The 25,297-nt window shown below is 39.0% G+C and overlaps 1 protein-coding gene and 1 pseudogene across 1 annotated transcript; one reads left to right on the top strand and one right to left on the bottom strand.

Annotated features, from left to right (window-relative positions):
* Window positions 1-2,424: 2,424 nt before the first annotated feature.
* Window positions 2,425-2,955, bottom strand: LOC103934382. Its single transcript, XM_009344129.1, has 2 exons — window positions 2,764-2,955; window positions 2,425-2,640 (listed from the first exon to the last, which is right to left on the bottom strand). Exons 1-2 carry the CDS (start codon window positions 2,953-2,955, stop codon window positions 2,425-2,427), a joined length of 408 nt encoding a protein of 135 aa, XP_009342404.1.
* Window positions 2,956-4,226: 1,271 nt separating this feature from the next.
* On the top strand, window positions 4,227-4,973 carry LOC103934385 (annotated as a pseudogene).
* Window positions 4,974-25,297: the final 20,324 nt, after the last annotated feature.

The raw sequence follows: 25,297 nt of genomic DNA, 5'->3' as shown, positions 1-25,297 counted from the left end.
GGATTGCTTAAAAAAAATTTGAATCCAACGGCTAGCTGAAGTCAGGTAGCCGTTAATTTTGAATTTTTTATTTTTTATTTACAAATTTTTTTGGGTAAAGTACAAAAAACTACCTTAACTATTGCGATCATGACAGTTTCATACCTCATCTTTTAAAATTGACAATGTCATACCGCATCTTACGAATTTGTGACAATGTCATACCTCCGTCAATTTTTTTGTTAGTTTTTCTGTTAAATGCTGACGTGGCAATAGACGGGGACCACTTTCTATTAAAAAATTAATAAAATATTATTAAAAACTAAAAAAAAATATTTAATATTTTTTAAATATTAAAATAATAAATAAAAGTAAAATTAAAAAAAAGGGTAAAGTACAAAAAACTACCTCAACTATTGGGGTTACGACAGTTTTATACCTCATCTTTTAAAATTGACAATGTCATACCGCATCTTACAAATTTGTGACAATGTCATACCTCCATCAATTTTTCTGTTAGTTTTTCTGTTCTGACGTGGCTTGATTCGGGACATGCTTTCTATTAAAAAATTATTAAAAACTAAAAAAAAATTATTTAATATTTTTTAAATATTAAAATAATAATAAAAGTAGAGGAAAAAAAAAACCATCAGTTTGTCCCACCCCTCCCCCTGCCCCTCCTCTCTCTTCTCCCCATCTTCATTTTCTTCCCCCCACCTGCAAACCCAAAAAAAAAAAAAAAACAAAAAAAATTTTGAAAACCCAACAACCCCCTGCAGAAGAACAAGAAGGAGAAGGAGGAGGAGGAGGAGGAGGAGGAGGAGGAGGAAGAAGAAGAAGAAGAGGAAAAAAAAAAGGAGGAATGAAAAAAAAAAAAAAAAATTCCCCCTTATCGACGCGGAAGAAGAAGAAGGGAGAAGGAGGAGGAGGAAGAAGAAGAAAGGAAGAAAAGGAGGAGGAAGAAGAAGAAGATAAGGTATGAAACTGTCTTGACCCCAATAGTTGAGGTAGTTTTTTGTACTTCACCTTTTTTTTTAATTTTACTTTTATTTATTATTTTAATATTTAAAAAATATTAAATATTTTTTTTAGTTTTTAATAATATTTTATTAATTTTTTAATAATAAGTGGTCCCCTTTATTGCCACGTCAGCATTTAACAGAAAAACTAACAGAAAAAGTGACGGAGGTATGACATTGTCACAAATTCGGAAGAGGCGGTAGACATTGGCAATTTTAAAAGAAGGAGGGATGAAACGTCGGGACCGCAGAGTGGGAGGTAGGGGTTGGGACTGACCCATTTTTTTTTTCCGGAACGTCGAGGAAATCTATTGTAAACTCCATTTTACAAATTTGTTTCATAGTTTTTTTAAAAGTCATTTTTTCTATAACTCTATGTTACAAAATTTGTTTCATATTTTTTTATAAATTCCATTTTTTTCTAAACTTCATTCACAAAATTTGTTTCATATTTGTTTTCCTAAACTTCTACAAAATTGTTTCATAATATTTTTCAAATTCCATTTTCCTATAACTTTATTTCAAAAAATTTGTTTCATATTTTTATAAATTCTATTTTTTTCCTATAACTTCTATTTTACAAAATTTATTTCTTTTTTTTTTAAATTCTATTTTTTTCCAATAACTTCCAAAGCCATTATACAACATTAAATTAAATTAAGTAACATGAAACAACATTAAACAATATGAAACAACATTAAATAACATTAACCAACATAAAAATTATACAACATAAAAAAAAACATTTAACAACATAAAACTTAAACAACATTTTTAAAAACATTTAACAACATAACGCCTACTCCATGCTTCTTTTGGCCCAAAGATGTGCAACAAGATCTTGTTGCAGGTACTTGTTTGTGGCACAAGAACGTATCATTTTATAGCGCCTCATGTACTCATTTATAGAGATACTATTAGTTCTTGGATTGAAAGGAAAATTAGGCCCATCATATATTTTTTCACGAGCCCTTCTTGACCTATTTGGATCTTTTTGGTCGTCATCGGACTCTCCATCAATATACCCATCTCGCTCATCCTCCAGTATCATATTTTGTAATATGATGCAAGACATCATGATGGAGTCCAAATTTTCTCGACTCCAACCTCTTACCGGTTCGCTAATGATCTTCCACCGTGCTTGTAAAATATCGAAAGCTTTCTCAACATCTTTTTGGTATGCCTTTTGCTGTAAGGTAAACAACTTTTCCGGGTCATTCCTAGGGTTTGGAATTGCTTGGACAAGTGTTGCCCACTTTGGGTAGATGCCATTTGCCAAGTAATACCTCATATTGTATTGACGGCCGTTGATGTAGTAGTCAAGTTGAGGTGTTTTACCTTCCATCAGGAGATTAAAGAGGGGTGAACGCCCAAGAACTGTAATGTCATTTTGGGATCCAGGGATTTTAAAGAAAGCATGCCAGATCTATGTGTCATATGAAGCAACCACCTCTAACACAACAATTGGCTTTCTCGACCTTCCGCTAAAGCCTCTTTGCCATCTAGTGGGACAATTCTTCCAATCCCAATGCATGCAGTCTAATGACCCTATTATGCTCGAAAACCCACGGTCTTCAGCTTTGCAAAGGACCCGATTCAAATCTTCTTGATTTGGCTCACGGAGGTACTCGTCTTTGTAAACCTGAACAATTATGTCACATAATTGTTCAAGAGTATCAAGGCATGTAGACTCTGACATACCATGGGTTTCATCCATCGAATCAGCTAAGGAACCATAGGCCATCATTCGGAGTGCAATGGTAACCTTCTGATGAGGTGAGAAATCAAGACGGCCTACTCTGTCCCGCTTCTGTCTAAAGTATGGATTGACCTGCTGGACATCATGAAGTAAACGCTTGAAGACATGACGCCTCATCCGGAAGAGACGTCTGAAATCCTCTTCTATGTACACTGAGTTGGGGTTGAAGTAGTTGTTCATCAGATTGGTATACGTCATTGCTTTGTTTCATGGTTTGTCAGAGCGACCAGCAATAGAGCCACCCCATTGAGGTTATTCCTCAGTTGGCTGACACACCATGGCTGCAGCCATGACTGTTGCTCTGTTTTATTTGTTGCACCTTACTTGAACTTCTTCATCAGACTCCTCATCTTCTTGTCTCATTTGTGCCCATTTTTCTTCTAATTTGGAATTGGATGAGGACCCCTAGTTGGAATCCGAAGAGGATCCAAAGTTGGAATTCATTGCAAACTTGAATTGAAAGAGATTGAATTGAAATAGATTGAATTCAAAGTTGTGTGAATTATAGCCCAATATCCACCCTATTTATTGCAAAAAAAAATTCAAATCCAATGGCTAGCTGACGTCACTTAGCCATTGGATATAAATTTAAGTTGTAGTTTTTAAATAATAAATTATGTTTGGCCCTCAGTTGGAGATGGAGGCAAATATGGCCATTACTGTTCATTAAAAAATTAATATCTTGGAGGACGAGAGGGCTAAAATGAGTCATTTGACCAACCCTTAGTTAAAGATGGCCTAAGGGGGATGTAGTCAAACTTGGATTTGAGAGGATTTTAAAAGACTTTAAAATCCTAGTATAGTCAATTAAAAGATTTTAAAGGATTTTAAAATCCATTCAAATCTTGGTGTAGTTAATTAAAAGATTTTAAAGGATTTTAGAATCCATCCAAATCTAAGTGTATTAAAAAAATTAAGATTTTGGAGGATTTCATTAAGTTGTGGATTTTGTGGGATTTGAGAGCAAAAAGTAGATATAACCAAGATTAAAAAGAATCCAATCTCACCCCCTAGGATTTCAAATCCTTCCACCACAATACGTTCAAATTCTTTAAAATTTATATGGATTTTGTAAGAGTCTTTAATCCTCTTAAATCCTATCAAATCTATCACTTTTAAAATCCTTTAAAATCCTTCCGTCTGGACACTATAGATCAATAGTAACACAAAACTGGGTTATATATAATATTACAATTCTTTTCTATTTTTATAAAAAAAATTCTCTTTGACATGGTAGTCGAGAAAAAAAACATGAACGTACAACCACTCTTGCATTTAACTTATGTCTTGACCATATGGACATTAATTTTCTGGTTGAACTTTCTTTCCGAGTCAAATTTCTGGGTTCTTTCATATTCTCCAGTGTTATTAAAAGCCAAAGAACTTGTGGGTTTGACTGAGCACTATCTCTAGCTCGGGTCATTTGGCTTCAATTTTATTAAAACACTAAAAAAATTTAAGCCGTTTTGATGGCTTTCTTAATACGTGATACCTTGTTGTGCAAACAACATCTTCTTGGCAACATTTTCATTTGTTGCGTCTTATTGCTTACTTGTATTTTCAGCTTGGGTGTTGAGAGTGATATCAGCTGCCTCAAAAGCATAAAAGCCTCACTTGAAGATCCTTCAGGCTACTTATGCCTTTCATGGGATTTTAGCTATACCACCGAAGGCTTCATCTGAAAATTTCTTGGAATCGAGTGCTGGCACCCAAACGAGAACAAAGTTTTGAACATCAGGCTTTCGGATTTGGGACTAAAAGGTCAGTTTCCTCGGGGCTTATCAAACTGCTCAAGCTTAACTGGCCTAGATCTTTCCGGCAACAAGCTCAGTGGATCTCTTCCTGAAGATATTGGCAGAATCCTTGCGTTTATTATGACTCTTGATCTCTTATCGAACAGCTTCTCGGGGAAAATTCCCCCAGATTCTTTCGAATTGTAGCTATCTGAATGTGCTTAAGCTTGAAAACAATGAGTTCTCGGGTGAAATTCCTGCACAACTTGCCCAGCTCAAAAGGCTCTAAACATTTAGTGTGGCCAACAATAGTCTTTCCGGTCCAGTCCCAAATTTTGACGGTCCTGTTTCATTCGGACCAGAAAGCTATGCCGGCAACTCCGGACTCTGTGGAGGCCCGTTGAAGCCTTGCCAGTAGAAGCGTGGTACTATGGTCAAAGTTTGGAAGTCGAATGATGTAGTTATGGCAGCAGCTGGTTTTGGTTTTCCCCTTTTTTGTGTTTTTTCCCTGCGAGCTGCTAGCAGGGTGCTGTATTTCATGGTGTCTCACGAGGATTTAAGTCGAAATAAATCTGATCAGTAATTTGTATCCAATCGTGTATGCAAATAATCTTGTACTTGAAAATGAGAAATTTTTCGGCGTGACTTGAAAACTATGAATTAAGAAAGAGCTAGGTAGTTCCTGGGATTGACATATGAAGGAATAATATGGCTGAAATATTTCATATATTGAACAGAGGGTAAGTGGCCCATATATATACAAATACAAATAGAAAAGTCAAACCCTGATTCTAATCCTATAAAGCCGTGATCCACAATTCATGGAATAGCCTTCTCTAGTTTAGACTAATACAATATTATACATTAATTACAATATATTCTTAATACTCCCCCTCAAGTTGGAGAGTGAAGATTACGAACGCCCAACTTGTCTCGCAGCTTCACAAATTGATCCTTCCCTAAAGCCTTTGTAAAAATATCAGCTAACTGAAGGAGTGTAGGCACATACATAGGACGAATTATACCAGCTTGTAATTTTTCTCGAACAATATGGCAATCTATCTCAATATGCTTGGTACGTTCATGAAAAACAAGATTTGCTGCGATGTACAAGGTTGCCTGATTATCACAAAATAATGAAGCGGGAGTTTTCTGGGGAACACGTAAATCTTGTAATATGTATCGTAGCCAAGTTATTTCTAGGCAAGTATTTGCCATAGCACGGTATTCCGCCCCAGCTGATGACCTGGACACATTATCTTGCTTCTTGGACTTCCAAGAAATAAGTGAATTGCCAAGAAAAATACAATATCCCGTAACTGATCTTCTGGTGGCACGACATCTTCCCCAATCAGAATCACAAAAAGCTTTCAAGTCTAGATTATTGTTGGCTGAAAATAGTATACCTTGACCTGGAGTGCCTTTGATATATCTAAGGATTCGCATAACTGCATCCCAATGCGGTTTCCGTGGCTTGTGTATAAATTGGCTCAAAGTACGAACGGGATAAACGATGTCCGGTCTAGTAACAGTGAGATATATCAGTCTCCCAACTAACCTTCTATATTTAGTTGGATCATTCAACAATGCTCCATTTGTGGGTGTAAGTGCTAAGTTTTGTTCCATTGGAAAAGGATCTGGCTGTGCACCGAGTAACCCTGAGTCTTGCAGAATATCAAGTGCATATTTTCGTTGTGACATAAAAATTCCCTTTTCCGATCGTGCGAACTCAATTCCCAGAAAATACTTTAGATCACCAAGATCTTTGATGCGGAAGCGTTTGAAAAGGAAGGCTTTGAGTTGTTCCATTTCTTGGATATTATTTCCTGTGATACGTATGTCATCAACATAAATAAGAACAACAGTGATTGAAGTACCTCGAACCTTGGTGAACAAGGAATAATCCGCTTTTGATTGATGATATTTGGCTTTTTGAATAACATCCGAGAAAGTGGTGAACCAAGTTCTAGATGCCTGTTTGAGTCCGTAAAGGGACTTTTTGAGCCGACATACAAGATTCTCCCCCTGTTGGCGAAGACCTGGAGGGCGTTCTATGTAGACTTCTTCATGAAGAGTGCCATGAAGAAAGGCATTCTGAACGTCTAACTGGTGAATGAACCAAGTACGGGCAGCAGCAACGGTAAGGAGACAACGCAGAGTGGTGAGTTTGGCAATGGGTGAAAAGGTTTCCTAGTAATAAACTCTCTCAATCTGTGTGTATCCTTTTGCAACAACACGAGCCTTGTAACGATCAAGAGAACCGTCAGACTTGTACTTTTTTTTGAAAACCCATTTGGAATCGATAGGCTTATGACCAGCAGGAAGAGGGACCAAGTCCCAAGTGTGATTATGTTGTAACACATCTAATTCTGTGTGCATAGCTTGTTGCCAGTTTGGATTAAGGATAGCATCAGCAAATGTGGTGGGCTCAGATAGACCTGTAATGTTAGCTAAAAAGGAACAATGGGCAGAAGAGAAATGAGAGTTGGAAAGAAAATGAGATATGGGATAACGGGTACCTTGTGCAGAACGTGGTGCCAGAGAAGAATGATTGACGTGGTGAGACATATGGTAGTCTTTAGTCTATACTGGTGGTTGTTTGGGACGAATGAAATGCCTGAGAGAAGGGAGAATTGGGGGGGGGGGGTGAAGAGATGGGAATATCAGGGTCAGGATGAGAGGCATTGAGAGGGGTAGGAGAAGATGTAGGGGGTGCAGGATGGGTGGGTACGTGTAGTGAGGGAGAAGAGGTAGACACGGGTTGTGGAGGAATGTCGGTGAGGGATGGAGCATGTGGGATATTGGGAGTGAGAGTGTCGGCATGTGGAAGAGCAGTATATGGATCAGCGCCAGGTGGGGTTAAGGTAGGAGGTTGATCGATGTGATTGGTAGGTGCATGAAGCGGTGGAAGGAAATAGGAAATAGGAGAAAAAAGGGTGAGGTCCTGATTTATGGGGTTAAGGGTAGTGGTATAAGAATCAGGAGATGAAAGATTGGAAAATGGGAATGAAGTCTCATGAAATATTACATCACGGCTAATCAAAAATTTTTTAGTGTCCAAGTTGTAAAGTTTATACCCTTTGTGACTTGTGGGATAGCCAACGAAAACACACCGGTGAGCTCTAGGTTCAAATTTGTGGGTAGGGTGGACAACAGTAGCATAACTAAGACATCCAAAAATGCGTAGATGCTCAAGGGATGGTGGACGTTTGTATAATAGTTCAAAGGGTGATTTGTTGGAAAGTAACGGAGAAGGTAAACGGTTGATGAGGTAGACGGCAGTGAGCACGCATTCACCCCAAAATATGAGGGGTATGTTAGACTGAATGCGTAAAGCACGTGCCACTGCAAGAATATGGCGATGTTTGCGTTCCACGACCCCATTGTGTTGAGGGGTGTAAACACAAGTGCGTTGAAGTTCAATCCCATTAGATTGAAAATAATCCTTCATGGATAGGAATTCAGACCTATTGTCTACTATGATGGTTTTAACTGTGGCATGGAATTGAGTGTGAGCAAAGGTGATAAAGGATCTTAAAAGATGTTGTGTCTCAGATTTGTGAGACATTGAAAACACCCAAGTGCATTGACTAAAATCGTCCATAATTGTAAGAAAGAAACGAGCCCCAAAGTGAGTGGGAATTTTGTAAGGACCCCATATGTCATAATGTAATAAAACAAACGGTGCATGAGTTGATATTGAACTTAAAGAAAATGGAAGTCGTGTCTGTTTGGCCAAAGGATAGACACTACAATTATTGTCAAAAGAAATAGCATGAGAAAATAACAAAAAAGAAGCTAATTTGAGACGAGAAGGGGATGAATGTCCAAGTCGTTGGTGCCATAAATGGGAGGGATGAGAAACTTGATGAGAGGCAAGTGTCCGGTGTATAGGCGACATGTAGTAAAGACCATCACGCATCTTACCCGAACCAATCATCTTCCCTGAAGCCAAGTCCTGCAAAACACAAAAGGTGGAAAACAAAATGGCACAACAATTAAGAGAGTCAGTGACTTTGCTAGCGGACATGAGATTGAGATTAAAGGATAGAACACACAAGACATCGGCTAAAGTGATATCAAAATTAAATAGTATTGTGCCAGTGCAAGTGATTGGGATTGAAGAACCAGTGGGCAAGTTAACAACGGTTATAGATGGAGGTTTGATGGTAGTAAATAAAGTGGAATCAGAAACGATATGGTCGGTAGCTCCACTATCCAAGATTCATGGCTTAGTAAACACAGAATAAATGGCAGTAATAGAAAAAGAATTTGGACCTGCGACATTTGCATAAGCGTTTCCATTACCAGAAGAAAGCAAAGAGAGAGCATGAGTTAGTTGTTGAATTTGATCTGCAAAGAGGGTACTCAACGGATTGGTACTGGTGGATGCAGAAGGGTATGTTGGTTGCGGCATAGATGGCCCTTGAAGACTTGGCGTGGTTTCCGCTGCATGGGCGGCATGTAAAGGACGTGAAGAAGAGCCCCGTTGCTTTCGACCATTTTTATTGCCATTTCCTCCATTGGGATTAGGCACCCATGTGCCATTCTTGATTTTGCACCTGTCCTCTGTATGGCCTCTTTTGTCACAAAAATTGCAATGGTATTTTAAAGTGCGGCAATTATCGACGGTGTGTCCCTTTCGGTTGCAATGATCACAATGCTGGTCAGAACGAGTTTGACTTTTCTATTTGTATTTGTATATATATGGGCCACTTTGTATTTTTACAAAGGCTTTAGGGAGGGAAGGTGATAGGAGCATATTCATGCGACTTAAATGGCTTGTTCTCGTACATTTACGTTATGTTTCTTTAGTTATTTTAGTCCTTTATGCTTCTTTCGTGTGTTTTTAGGTTTATATGGCTAAGGAAGAAAAAAAGATGCATTTTGGAGCATTTTGGAGCAAAATCGGACTTGGAATGGATAGCTTATGTTTGGAGCAAAAGGAATGGACGAAATTGAAGACCAACTTATCATCACCACATATCATTCATTTATCACTTATCATATCATTCATTTATCACTTATCATATCATTCACTTATCACTTATCATACTCATAAGCATCTACACATTTCAACCATTTAAACACATGCATTTCAACTCACATGCACACCCACCTCTTTCCACCTAATCCACATGCTTTCACAACCTAAAACACATGCATTTCCAACACCAAAATCTGCCTTGCCGTGCACTCCCCTCCACATTCCAGCTTTCCTTCTCTTTGCAGCCACACTTTCACATGCATTCCCTCTTTTCCTAGCTGTTTTTCCATCATTATTTCAACCTAACATTTACCCACATGCACCCTTTAAACAAACCCAAACATGCAGCCACAAACAACCTCCCTTTGCCGTGCACTCTCCATCACAATTTCAACTTTCCAACCTAGCCACATTCACATGCATTCACTCATAATCATTCACCAAACATGCAGCCACATTTCCACCTATTCCTAGCTGTCATGTTCCCTCTCATTTACCTATAAATAAGCATGCATTGCAGCCACAATTCATTCATTCCATTCACAACACAACACACAACACAAACACTTCCCCTTCCATTTCTGTGCAGTTTTTCTCCTCCATTGCAGCCACTATCCAACCACTTCCCATCCCTCCAAAACACTTCATACCATCACACAACCTATCCTTAAACCTTGTGCTACAACAACGAGGAAGAGAAGAGTGCCTAAACGTTCATACAATTCAAGTTTGAATTGTTGGAATGTTTAGGTGATTCTTTGATTTCAATGTTTCATTTTAATTCTCTTTGTTTTGTACGTATGAGGAATGGAAGAGAAGAGTGCCTAAACGTTCATACAATTCAAGTTTTGAGTTGTTGGAATGTTTAGGTGTTTCTTTGATTTCAAAGTTATGAGGAACTAAACCCCCTTTAGCTAGGGGGTGATTCGAAACTATGTTTATATTTGCAATATGAATTGATTAACTTTCGTTGGAATTTCATAAGTTGTGGATTCAATTTGTTTAACTGTTTGATTGATAACTTATTTATGAATGTTTATTAAGAATGCGCGCTTAATTTTCATGCATAAATATGACGCTAGAATATAAGTGAATTTCACCTAATCGTTATGAACTTATATTCACAAGTAGTGGAGGTTGCTTATAAACAATCGCGTTAAATGAATTCTTGGCACGAGTTTCATGCTCATCATAGTAACGAATGCCTCGTCAACACTTATAGTTTTCATAATGCTTAATGATCTTTGATTGTATCTTTATTGTGCTGTTTGATAGGAGCATATTTAGGCGACTTACTTAGCTTGTTTTCGTGCATCTATGTTGTTAATTCACAGTTATTTTAGTCCTTTATGCTTCTTTTGTGTGTTTTCAGGTTCTAAGGGCAAAGTATGCAAAAGGATGCCTTTTGGAGCCTTTTGGAGCAAATTAGAGATTGGATTGGATTGCATATGCTTGAAGCCAAGTAGATGGACGAAATTGAAGATCATAACCATTCACTTATCATTACCATTCACTTATCACTTATCAAAACCATTCACTTATCACTTATCATAACCACAACCATTCACACCCCTTTAATCCACATGCACTCCCATCCATTTCATCATTGCAACCATTGCACATTTACACCATCAAAACATCATTTGCCGTGGCCCTTGCAAATCCATCCCATTTTCAGCCATTACACTCCTTCAATTCAGCCACCATTCATTCTTTATTCCACATACACTCATCATCACACACCCTAGCTATCATTCACATGCATCACAACCCCAAAACCATCAAGAAAACACCCTTGCCGTGGCCTTCACTCACACTTCCAGCTTTCCACCTTGCATTTCCAGATTATTCCTTCATCATTGCAGCCATTCCACATGCATTCTTCATCATTGCACCACAAATCAGCTCATCCCACACTCCATGCCTTGGCCTACTCACATTTCCAGCACCTTCACATGCCAATTTCCAGCTTTCCACCTAGCTTTCCACCTCACAACCACCAGAAATCAACCATGCCGTGCATTCCCTTTCAAATCTGTCAACATTCAAACACCTTCACATGCATTTCCCACCTAACATTTCCCCCTTTAATGCACATGCATTCCCTTCATAAATCAGCCACATTCACACACCTTTTCTCCACCCTTTGCCGTGAAAATCACCACACAATTCCAGCTTTCCAAATCAGCCACATCCACATGCATTCACTCATAATCATTCACTCACCTTACAGCCACATTTCCACCCACCTCCTAGCTGTCATGTTCCCTCCACTCTTCCTATAAATACCCTTGCATTCACTCCCCATTCCATCATCTCATTTCATACACAAACACATCCATTCTTCTTCCTAGCCGTGAGTTCCCATCTCTCCCTTATAATCCAAACACCACTCCTCTTCCATTTACACCACTCCTCATCCATTTCCATAATTCCCCAATCCATTTAACACACCAACAACATCCCTTAGACCTTGTGCCACAATAAAGAGGAAGAGAAGAAGGCCTAAACGTTCATACAATTCAAGTTTGAGTTGTTGGAATGTTTAGGTGTTTCTTTGATTTCAATGTTTAATTTCAATACTCTTTGTTTTGTACGAATGAGGAATGGAAGAGAAGAGGGCCTAAACGTTCATACAATTCAAGTTTGAGTTGTTGGAATGTTTAGGTGTTTCTTTGATTCTCTTTGTTTTGTATCATGAGGAACTAAACCCCCCTTGGCTAGGGGGGGATTCGAAATATATGTTTATGCTTGCATTTTGATTTGATTACTTCTAATTGCGTTTCATAAGTTGTGGATTCAATTTGTTTAACTATTTGATTGATAACTTATTTATGTATGTTTATTGAGAGTGCACACTTAATTTTCATGCATGAATATGACGCTAGAATATAAGTGAGTTTCACCTAATAGTTACGAACTTATATTCACAAGTAGTGGAGGTTGCTTATAAACAATCGCGTTAAACGAATTCTTGGCATAAGTTTCATGCAATCATAGTAACGAATGCCTCGTCAACACTTATAGTTTTCATGATGCTTAATGATTCTTGCTTGTATCTCTATTATGCAATTCATGTAGGGAACTTGTGAGGAATGCTTTGGGTTGTCGTATGCAATCATCCAATTCATTAACTTAAGGAAAACTTGATGGTTAATTTAAGCGGACCTAATTAACCCGGGGCGTTGAGAATTCATGATTTATTGAAATGCAATTGGAAATCTTTTTATTATGCAAGTGTAACATGTGTGGAGATGAACCCCTTGGCTAGCATCCATTCATTCCATTTCATCAATTTCATATTTACATTCTGTCTAGTTTATTAACTTGTTTCGTTATTTCAATTTTCGTCAAACCTAAATCCCCCTTTTTGCTTTAATGTTCAATTTAGTTAGAAATCAGTTTAGTTTGTGTTTTTAAAGCATTTTGAGTCTTTTGGTTTGTCTTAGTGTTTTAACGTTTAGTTTCACATTCTTTGAGTCTAGTTTAGTGTTTTATATTGTTTTTACGTTTTTGAGTCAGTTTCCAAGAGATTAACAATCCCTCCTAATCCCCGGTCCAGAATGATCCTTACTTATACCTATACTACAATTGTCAAAAAGAGGGTTTAATTTGTGCGCGTATAATTATCGCATCAAATTTTGGCGCCGTTGCCGGGGATTAGCAACTTTGCTAATCTCTTGGATTGTTTTATTTTCGTTTGTGTGTATATATTTTTTAGTTTTATTTTGTTGATTTTAGACGCAAGACATGGCACTTGATAGTGTTTCCCTTTTGTCACAGCTTATGGAAGAGTACCAAATGCAAAGAGTGGGTACATTTGATCATAATCAATCAAGGAACGACGTGTTTTCCAATAATTACAATTCGGATTGGAGTGATCATTCAAACTCTACGTGGTGGGAACCTCAACATATTCAACAAGAAGGATATTGGCAACCATATGAGGAGTTCTATTCAACGTCTATACATCCACCACAACCTCATATACAATATGCCCAACCAAACCAAGGTTTGTCAATAGATTATAATCAAGCTCTTAATGAATTAATTTCTTCGGTGCAGGGCTCACAAAACCAAGTCGAGGAGGCTCAACAAGGAGAATATTGGCAACCATATGAGGAGTTCTATACAGCACCTATGCAGCCACCACAACCTGCCCAAAGCAATGTAAGTAATTCAAGTGATAATGATACGATTTTTCAATTACTTACTACTTTGACGTAGGAAGTCCAAACTCAAAACAAGGACGAACAAAATCAAGACAAGAAGTTGGGTAAATTGGAAGAGCAAATTGGGCAGATTATGGGGTTCATGAAACAAATTCAAGAGCAAAGTGAATTCTCCAACTCAACTATTGAAAACTCGAAGGAAGATTTTGAAATCCATAATGCTATCACTTTGGGAAATGCTATGGAGGTTGGAGCTGACCTAAACATGTCCAAACATAGCCTAGAAGTAGATGAGGAGCTGCTAATTGAGGAAGAGGAAACACCTTTGCCGCAGGCACCTATTGCTCCTACGCAATCCAATTCAGGTAAGGTTGTTCCAAAGTTAATTATTTCTAACCCCGTTCCACTGAATGTCCCTATTCCTTGCAGGATCATGCAATCCAAGGAAGAAGAGGTTGAGAAACGCATCTTCGAATCCTTTCCAAAGAATCAAGAGCAAGATGTGACGGGGGAATATCAAGAATTCGTTAAAGAGGACATATTTGAAACCACAAAACCCAAAGAAGTTGAATTTGACGACATTGGACAAGTCATAACCATCACATGCAATCTGGCCAAGTCCAATATCCCTGAAATTTTCAAGGGAGTGGTGTTTGTCATTGAGTTCTTGTCGGAGCACACAGGTAAGCCGCCTCCCCGAATTTCAATTTTGTTTTATACTGATATGCTGTTAATGATCCAGGCACCCACTCTAGAATTTAAACCATTACCGGATCATCTCAAGTATCACCCCCCATTCAAAGATAAATTCCATGCCGTGGGTTCCAATTGAGCCTAAGAAGGCTTCGTCCGGCTGCAAGACGTAAAAGAAAGCGCTACTTGGGAGGCAACCCAATACAGTGAATAAAACAAAGCTTGTTCATTAATTTTCGAGAAATTACAAATGTATCTGATAGGAGCATATTTAGGCGACTTACTTAGCTTGTTTTCGTGCATTTATGTTGTTGTTTCTTAGTTCTTTAAGTGTTTTAAGTCATTTTCGTATGATTTCAGGTTCTAAGGGCTAAAGGAGCAAAGAAGTGCATTTTGGAGCCTTTTGGAGCATTTTTGGGCCAAGAATGGATAGCTTATGCTTGGAGCCAAAGTGTTGGACAAAATTGAAGCTTTGTGTGCACTTTAGAACATAAAACAAAGGGCCTAGCCCAATCAAACAAAGACTTAGAACCAGAAATTCCCATGCCAACACATAAACAAAGCCCTTTGCCATGCATTCACACACATTTACACCTAACACACATGCATTCACACATATTTACACCTAACACACATGCATTCACACACCAACAACAATTCCTTGCCATGAGTTCCCTACAATTCCAGCATGCATTCACATGCAATTCCAGCATGCATTCACATGCATTTGCAGCTACATATTCACCCTCATGCACTTTAATCATTCAACATATGCATTCACACACCAACAACCATTCTATGCCGTGCAATCCCATTACCTTTCCAGCTTTCCCTTTCAATTCCAGCATGCATTCACATACAAAAACAGCACCATTCATTTTGTGCCGTGCATTTCATCACCTTTCCAGCTCTAACTCTTCATCATTGCAGCCACAAACACCTTAAACAAACAGCCATATACATCTCCACTCCTCCTATAAATACCCTTGCATTCCATTCACCAAAACATCTCATATTTTTCATACACAACACAAACACAAAAACAGCAACCTTGTTGTTGCCGTGGGTTCCCCTTCTACTTTTCCTCCATTTCCTCCATTTCCACTCCATTCCACACTTCCATCCCCCCAACCAACTATCCCTAGACCTTATGCTACAACGAAGAGGAAGAGAAGAGGGCCTAAACGTTCATACAATTCAAGTTTGAGTTGTTGGAATGTTTAGGTGTTTCTTTGATTTCAATGTTTAATTTCAATTCTCTTTGTTTTGTACGTATGAGGAACTAAACCCCCCTTTAGCTAGGGGGTGATTCGAAATATATGTTTATGCTTGCAATATGATTTGAGTACTTTTAATTACGTTTCATAAGTTGTGAATTCAATTTGTTTAACTGTTTGATTGATAACCTATTTATGTATGTTTATTAAGAATGCGCGCTTAATTTTCATGCATAAATATGACGCTAGAATATAAGTGAATTTCACCTAATCGTTATGAACTTATATTCACAAGTAGTGGAGGTTGCTTATAAACAATCGCGTTAAATGAATTCTTGGCATAAGTTTCATGCAATCATAGTAACGAATGCCTTGTCAACACTTATAGTTTTCATGTTGCTTAATGATTCTTGCTTGTATCTCTATTATGCAATTCATGTAGGGAACTTGTGAGGAATGCTTTGGGTTGTCGTATGCAATCATCCAATTCATTAACTTAAGGAAAACTTGACGGTTAATTTAAGCGGACCTAATTAACCCGGGGCGTTGAGAATTCATGGTTTATTGAAAAGCAATTAGAAATCGTTTTGTATGCAAGTATAACATGTATAGAGATGAACCCCTTAGCTAGCTTCCCATCCATTCATTTCCGTCAAATCCATATTTGCAATTTGTTTTGTTTCCAAGTATCCATTTTAGTTTAAATTCGTCCAAATCCAATTCCCCCCTATTTCGTTGAAGTCTTAGTCTTAATATTTCTTATTTTTAGTTTTGCATTCTTCGAGCATTAAATAGTGTTTTATATTGTGTTTTTACATTTTTAAGTCAAATCCAAGTGATTAACAATCCCTCCTAATCCCCGGTCCAGAACGATCCCTACTTATACACTTCACTACAATTGACAAAAAGAGGGTTTAATTTGTGTGCGTATAATTCTCGCATCAGTATCTAACAAAACATGGCAGAAAGATGGAGCCTTCACAAAAGTTGTTTTTGTTTGCGTGAAGACCCACCACGAGGCAAAACTCTAGAAGCAGAAGGCATCGAAGCAGAAGGCTGATGCGAAAATTACTTGACACTCAAATTAAACCCTCGTTTGACAATTGTAGTAGAATGGATAAGTGAGGGATCGTTCTAGACCGGGGATTAGGAGGGCTTGCTAAAACCTTCTAAATTGACTTAAAAACATAAAAACTAAATTAAAACAGATTTAGGACACTTGGGAACAAGGAAATAAAAAAGGGGGTTTTAGTTTTGACGAAGTTGAAATAAACAAACAAAATGCAAAAATGGACAGATTGTAAACAAGTGTTGTGAAACAAGATGGTTGGTGAATTAGCTAGAGGTTCTTTCTCCACACATGATATTTATGCATATGAATCAATTTCCAGTTATTCCTTCATTGAATTATGAACGACAATGCCCCAAATTAACCGTGACATCACTAGTTAACCCTCAGATTTTCCTTATATTATTGGATTGGATGGCATCATTCGACAACCCAAAACATTCTCAAAAGTTCCCTACATGTCATCATAATAGAGATACAATCGAAGATCATTAAGAATAATGAAAACCATAAGCATTGACAAAGCATTTGCAACTATGACATCATGTTACTCATGCTAAGAATTAAACTTAACGCGATCGTGACAAGCGACCTTCACTACTTTCAAGTATAAGTTAGTAACGATTATGTGAAACCTTCTTAAACTTTAGCCACATATTCATGCATGCTAATTAAGTGTCGACCCTCAATCAACAAACACAAATAAGTTAATCATCAAATAGTTAAGCCAATTGCATTCACGAATCAAGAGTTCATAACCGGAATTCATCAATTCATATTACATAAATAATCATGGTATTGAAATCACCCCTAGCCAAAAAGGGTTTAGTTCCTCATATTTACAAAACAAAGAGAATTGAAATTAAACATTGAAATCGAAGAAACACCTAAACATTCCAACAACTCAAACTTGAATTGTATGAACGTTTAGGCCCTCTTCTCTTCCTCTTCGTTGTAGCACAAGGTCTAAAGATAGTTGGTTTGGGGGGATGGAAGTGTGGAATGGAGTGGGGAATTATGGAAATAGGTGAGGAGTGGTGGAGAAAATGGTGCAGAAAATGAAGAGAAACTCACGGCTAGGGAGAAGATGGAAGTGTTTGTGTTGTGTTGTGTATGAAATGAGATGATCCATGAATGAATGAATGCTAGGGTATTTATAGGAGTAGTGGAGGGAACATATGGCTGTTTGTTTAAGCATGCATGTGCTTGAATGTGGTGGAAAATAGCTAGGAAAGCTGGAAAGTGGAAGGGATGCACGGCATGGACAATTTTGATGTTGGACTTGCATGTGTTTGGTGGAAATGGTGTGTGTATGCATGTGTTTGGGAAGCTTTCTTGCTCATTTTCTGGATGCATGATGAAGAGTTAGATAAATAATGCATGTAGGTGGCTGAAATGATGAAGAATGAGTGGTGGAAATGCAAGGGAAAGCTGGAAAGTGGAAGGGATGCACGGCATGGACAGTTTTGGTGCATGTGTTGGCTGATTTGTGTGATTGTGTGAAGTGTGTGTGAATTAAAGAATGAATGGTGGTGTAATGATGAAGAATAAAGGGTGCATGTGGGGTGGAATTGAATGAATGCAAAGTGAATGAATAATGAAATGGGAAAGCATGACCAAGGTGGAAATGCATGTGAAATGTTGGAAAGGAATTGGGAATATGAGTAGGCCACGGCATGGAGTGTTTGTTTGATGATGATGCATGTGATGGGTGGAAACAAAGGGGGAAACATGGCACAAGGGTGCTTGAGTGAATGATTGAATGTGCATGTGGATTTAAAGAATGAGTGGTGGTGTAATGATGAAGTGAATGCATGTGGAATTTCAAGGAGTGCACAGCATGGATGGTGTTTTGTGCATGTGGCTGCAATGGTGTGTAATGATGGAGGAATAAGTGCATGTGGTTGAATTGGTGGTGAATGTGCATGATAAAGAATGGATTGGGCTGCAATGGTGTGTAATTGGGCTAGGGTTTAAGTGCATGAAATGGACCCAAATTGTTCCCCCTTGCATGGCAAGGAATGGTGTTTGTGTTAAGCCCATGGCAATGTGATTGTAATTGGGTTAGGGCCATTGTTTTGTGTCCTCAAGTGCATACAAGGCCTTCAATTTCATCCAACACTTGGGCTCCAAGAATAAGCTATCCATCCTTAGCCCAATAGTGCTCCAAAAAGGCCCCAAAACACTCCACAATGCATCCTTTCGTCAAACATGTCTTATAATCCTGAAAACACACAAAAGAAGCATAAAGAACTAAAATAACTAAAGAAACATAACGTAAATGTACGAGAACAAGCTAAGTAAGTCGCCTAAATATGCTCCTATCAAACTCCCCCACACTTAACTTTTGCTAGTCCTCGAGCAAAACAGAATAAAAACAAATAAACAAAACGACACTAAACACGTAAAACACAACCTACACCTTCCAACAATCGTTTCAGGGATTTCCAATGCACATGACAAGTTAAAAATCATTATTCCCACAGAATTTAGCCATCTTTACCCTTAAGTACATTCTTAATCATAGTCACCACATACTAGTTCGCAATTAAGCATTTAAAACCATGTTTTGAATGTAGTAACATGCCTTAGAGAATTTGCTCAATTCCTTTCAAGATATGCACTCAATTTTCACTCAGATTTTCTAACTACACACCCTAATCTAGTCATATGTGAGAAGATTGATGTAAACATGAAAACGAACACTCACATATATGTATCACAAAGAACGCAATTTTTGGAGTTAATAAGCATGTTTAGATATGATCTCATGAATGGAATGCTACTACTTAGACGCGAGAACCAGTGACACCATATGCTCATACCAAGTTCAAACTCCACAAATTGAAACACATAACACTCAAGATTGAAATCACGGGTTGTAATGGGGCTTGGGGCGTGTGGATAACAACGAAGGGATATGGAAAACAAAGGTTCTTAAAGAAATAGTGAGCAAGGCAATTGAATCAACTTAGAATTCACTTTTGAATGAAAACTCAACTTTGGAACAAAAAAGGAGACAATTTAGGGCCAGAATTGGTGTTTTGAGCCCTTTCTTCAATCACTCATTCTTTTTTTTTTCTTTCTTTCTTTCTTTCTTTTCTTTTCTATTTTTTCTTTTCTTTTGAAACTCAAAACATACTTAAGAACAAGCATTCCTTCCCCCACACTCATTTTCTTGCATATTGTAACTCAAAAGGAATTCACTTAAGTCATGCTCACTATACTTTAAGAACAAGGGTATAGAAAAGTCCTACTCTAGGCTAGGTAAGGAAAATGTGGGTAAACAAAGAATAAAGGCTAAACAAAACTCAACGGGGGTAAAACTTACAACATATACGAAATATGGGAAGGGAGGCTATTTGGCTATGGTGGCAACTACACAACTTCATCTTGATATATGTTATGCAAATCAATAATATGCTTTGAATGAAATGGGCATGAGTTCTAGCATTTGGAACTATATGATGAAACGCCTTCTAAGTAGTAACCAAGCAAAGAATAATGAGATCATGCAACGACTTTAGAAAACAATAATGCACAGATTTTAACTCTCCAAAGAACGTTATAGGCTCAAGTCTTTCAGGGCTGTAGCGTTTGTTTGAGTTCCTTCCTTCAGGCATGTTACAAAAACGAATTTTTCTTTTATGATTGCATGTGAAGTCATACATTATAACCATAACCAAGCATATACCAAGAGTAAATCAAACTTTTCTCTATGTTTATAACTCTTTTTAACAGTCATGCAATTAGAAACCAAATCCTTATCATTGTGTTGGAAGGTGACCTACGACACAAAAACGACTCAAAACACTCTTTTTAGGCTTTTCAAAACATGTTTTTCAAATTTTTATGTGATTTTCGAATTTTTAAGTCAAAACACACTAAACACACTTAAAAACAGTAAGAAACAACATTTGAAGTTATGGTGGATAAAACCCTACGAATTTGCATTAAAACACTTTAGTAACTCCCCCACACTAAAATCAAACATTGTCCTCAATGTTTTAAGCTTAACACCACACTAAACACAAGCAAACATATAAACAGAAATTAAACATACTAAACATGGCAGAATGTATCTAACAAAGAGAAGAGTTTAGAGATGCAAATTTGGTTATGGAGTGTTCGTTCCATCTTCTCCTTGGTGATTGCAGTGAGGCTTGGATCTTTGTGATTCCACAGGCTTACTCTTGAACTGCGCTGCTCCATCGTTGATTTTCCTTTGTGCTACTCTTGAACTGGGCAGCAGGCTTCCTTTGGTCTCCCCCGAAGGTCTGAGCTTCCTCCTCTTATCTGTTTCTTTGTTCAATCTCTCCAATTCGTATTGAAGAGGGTTAGAAGATAGCTCAGCAAAGCTAGGTAAGCAACCAGGGAATAGAGTCCAGATAGACTCCAAGTGCCGGCTGATTGCTTCTTTCACTTTGCCATGCAAGTAATATCAAGGACAAAGGAAAAGACAGGGAAAGAGCATGATATGATATACCTTTGCTTTCGCCCTTGATGATATGAGATACCTTTGCTTTCGAAGAGGCAGCGAATGAATCCACATGCTTCGATCCACCGTTTCCTCTTCCTCATTCGTACTGCAGGCATTTGGTATCTTCTTTGGGGGATACATCTATGTTTGAAAGTGTGTTCTCAAGAGAAGGAGAAATCTGAGCATGTTTGAGAGGGTTGGTTGCAGCTTACATTTTCGGCCGAGAAGGAAAGTTATGCGCTTCTGGGTGTATGCCTTGCCATGAATGTTGATGTATATAGGAATTGTAATGGCAAATGGCAGTGCGGATGCGGCAATGTCTTCCACGCGTCTTCTGAAAAGCCGGGAGCTTTTGATAAAGTGGCACGCGTCTTCTGAAAAGCCGGGAGCTTTTGACAAAGTTGCACTCGCTTTCTGGAAAGCCGGGAGCTTTCGGCTTTGTCACCCACGTTTGTCGGCTAAAGTGTGCAGCTGATTTCTCACCTTCCACGCGTCTTCTGAAAAGCTGGGAGCTTTTGACAATTTTGCACACGCTTTCTAAAAAGCCTGGATTGCGTCTGAAGAGCTGGCGATCTTTACGCCGGGAAATCCGGTTTTGAATAGTGGTGTCTCTTCATTTCTGAATCGGTGAACGCATCTCCTTTAATAGAGGTGATCGATCACCTCTATCTGCACACTTTGAAGACTTCCCAAAAATCATCTTCGGCCCGTCGAGATTTTTCCTCCATCCAACCCTTTTCTTTTAACTTCGTGAACAATGGCTAGCTCATCCAACCCATCGAACCTTTGCTTAGATTTGAGTCTAAGCAGTGACCCGGTCGCGCCTCGTCAGGATAAGGTATGGTGCCCGTCTTTCTTATCTTCTCATGGCCCTCTTACAGATGAGGACTCTGTGATGACGGATCCAACAACGGCTACGATAGTGGCTCGGAACCTCCTCACTCCCAAAGACAGTCAGCTGCTTTCAGGACGGTCCGATGAGTTGGCCGTTCAAGAATCCCTGGCTCTGAGTGTTCAGTGCGCTGGCTCTGTGTCCAACATGGGCCAACGCCTTCTTGCTCGCTCCCGTCAGGTTGAATCCTTGATGGCGGAGGTAGAGAGTCTTAAGCAGGAGATCAAACAGCTTAAGCACGAGAATCGAAGTTTGCACGTGCTTGCTAACAATTATTCAACAGGCATGAAGAGGAAGCTTGATGAGCTTGATGACCGTCAAAGGCTTGCGGCTTTCTTCCAGAGGCACCTCTTTCCTGGGTCATCCAGCGTTCCACCAAGATTTGGGGCCTTGAATGATCTATCTTTGATGCCTCCCGCTCCGATGCCTTCCTTTCCGATGCCTCTTGCTCCAATGCCTTCTGCTCCGAGACCTCCTGCTCCGAGACTGTTGCCACGTAGTGGGGCCTCACGTACACAACCTTTGTGAAGACTCCATCTTTCTGCCATGTTTAGATACAATTGTAATTTATCGAAAAATCAATGAACAAGCTTTGTTTTATTTACTGTATTGGGTTGCCTCCCAAGTAGCGCTTTCTTTTACGTCTTGTAGCCGGACGAGTACTCTCTTCAATCTTCATTTGAGCCCACGGAATGGAAAAGAATGTCTTCCACCACTTGCCCCACACCATGCTCGTAATATGGCTTCAACCGATGCCCGTTCACCTTGAATTCTACGCCATTCCTTAAGCTTTTTATGTGGACTGCACCATAAGGTAAAACGTTAGTAACAACAAACGGGCCAATCCATTTAGAACGCAACTTACCAGGAAACAAACGTAGGCGAGAGTTGAAAAGTAACATTTTCTGCCCAACTGTGAAGGTCTTGGTTCGAATCATTTTATCATGGAATGCTTTGGTCTTGGCTTTGTACATCCGGGCATTCTCATAGGCTTCATTCCGAATCTCCTCAAGTTCATTCAATTGGAGCTTCCTATGAACTCCCGCTGCATCTATGTCCATGTTGAAAGTCTTCACGGCCCAATGTGCCTTGTGCTCTAACTCTACGGGCAAATGACATGGCTTACCATAGACGAGCCGAAAAGGTGACATCCCAATGGGTGTTTTGTACGCCGTACGATATGCCCACAGTGCATCATCTAAACGTAAGCTCCAATCCCTCCTTGTTGGTCCAACGGTCTTCTCCAAAATTTGTTTGATTTCTCGGTTAGACACCTCGGCTTGGCCATTTGTTTGAGGATGGTAAGGTGTGGAGACCTTATGGTTGACATGGTACTTTCTTAGTAACGCCTCAATGGTCCGATTGCAAAAGTGAGACCCTCCATCACTTATGATTACTCTCGGCATTCCAAACCTAGCAAAAATGTTAGTTTTCACGAAATCTGCAACCACCTTAGAATCGTTAGTACGGGTGGCTTTTGCTTCCACCCATTTAGAAACATAATCAACGGCTAGCAAGATATAAGTGAAACCATAAGATGGAGGGAAAGGGCCCATGAAATCAATGCCCCAAACATCAAAAATTTCAACATTAAAGACAGGGGTTTGCGGCATTTGGTCCTTGGTACCTATGTTACCCATTCATTGGCAACGATCACAAGACATACAAAAGGTTCTAGCATCCCTAAATATAGTCGGCCAATAAAAACCACACTCTAGAACCTTGAGGGCAGTGCGTTGTGTGCCAAAATGACCACCACATGCATATGTGTGACAAAAGCTTAGAATTGAGTGAAATTCAGAATCATGCACACATCTACGTACAATTTGATCTGAGCAATACTTCCACAAATAAGGGTCATCCCAAACATAGAAACGTGCATCATTTTTAAGCTTATCACGTTGGTGCTTGTTTAGTTCATTTGGAAATTGTTTAACCACCAAGTAATTCACTAAATCTGCATACCATGGTTCACTTACCTCAATGGATAGCAGCTGCTCATCGGGAAAAGTTTCAGGGATAGGTACGGCATGTTCATGCTCCTCGTGGATCATTCGGCTTAAATGGTCAGCCACTACATTCTCGCTTCCTTTCTTATCCCGGATTTCAATATCAAATTCTTGAAGAAGAAGAATCCAACGGATAAGCCTTGGCTTTGCTTCCTTTTTCGTGAGCAAGTACCTCAAAGCTGCATGATCAGAATAAACGATTACTTTAGTACCAATTAAATATGAACGAAATTTATCTAAAGCAAAAACCACAGCTAGAAGTTCTTTTTCCGTCGTGGAGTAGTTCAATTGGGCATCATCGAGAGTCCGAGAGGCATAGTATATGACATGCGGCCGCTTGTCTCTTCTTTGTCCTAGAACAGCTCCTAATGCATAGTCGGATGCATCGCACATGAGCTCGAACGGAAGGCTCCAATCTGGAGGTACAATAATGGGGGCCGAGACTAGCTTCTCCTTGAGTTGGTTAAATGCCGAATTACACTCTTCATCAAACTTGAATGGCACATCTTTTTGAAGCAATCGGCAAAGAGGGTTGGACATCTTGGAGAAGTCCTTGATAAAACGCCTATAGAACCCTGCATGGCCAAGAAACGAACGTACCTCTCTAACCGAAGTAGGAGAGGGTAAGTGACGTATAAGGTCTATTTTCGATTTATCTACTTCAATTCCTTTTTCTGAAACAATATGTCCTAAAACTATACCTTGTTTCACCATAAAGTGACATTTCTCCCAATTCAAGACAAGGTTAGTTTCAACACATCGTTTTAAAATTAAGGTCAGATTATCCAAGCAATTATCAAATGAACTCCCAAACACACTGAAATCATCCATGAAAACCTCAATGATCTTTTCAACAAAATCGGAAAATATACTTACCATACACCTTTGGAAAGTGGCCGGTGCGTTGCATAAGCCAAATGGCATGCGACGATAAGCAAATGTTCCAAAGGGACATGTGAATGTGGTCTTCTCTTGATCATCCGGGGCTATCACAATTTGGTTATATCCAGAGTATCCATCAAGAAAACAGTAAAAAGCATGACCGGCTAACCTTTCGAGCATCTGGTCGATGAATGGCAAAGGAAAGTGATCTTTCCTAGTCATGGCATTTAGCTTCCGGTAATCGATACATACTCGCCATCCAGTCTGAATGCATGTAGGCACGAGCTCATTCTCATCATTCTTGATAACAGTTACTCCGGACTTCTTGGGAACGACTTGAACTGGAGAGACCCAACGGCTATCGGAGATAGGGTAGATCACTCCGCAATCCAAAAGCTTGATTATT

The sequence above is a fragment of a genome, unplaced genomic scaffold (genome assembly GCF_019419815.1).
Source record: "Pyrus x bretschneideri cultivar Hongxiangsu unplaced genomic scaffold, Pyrus_bretschneideri_v1 Contig7, whole genome shotgun sequence".
Classification (NCBI taxonomy): Eukaryota; Viridiplantae; Streptophyta; class Magnoliopsida; order Rosales; family Rosaceae; genus Pyrus; species Pyrus x bretschneideri.
The sequence above is the reverse complement of the archived record's forward strand: the minus strand, read 5'-3'. Positions and strand labels throughout refer to the sequence as shown.

Coding starts and splice junctions, on each gene's coding strand:
- LOC103934382 (XM_009344129.1), bottom strand. CDS start 2,955: ATGACGTATACCAATCTGATGAACAACTACTTCAACCCCAACTCAGTG. Junction 2,641..2,763: donor ATTTCTCACCTCATCAGAAG/GTTACCATTGCA, acceptor ATAATTGTTCAG/GTTTACAAAGACGAGTACCT.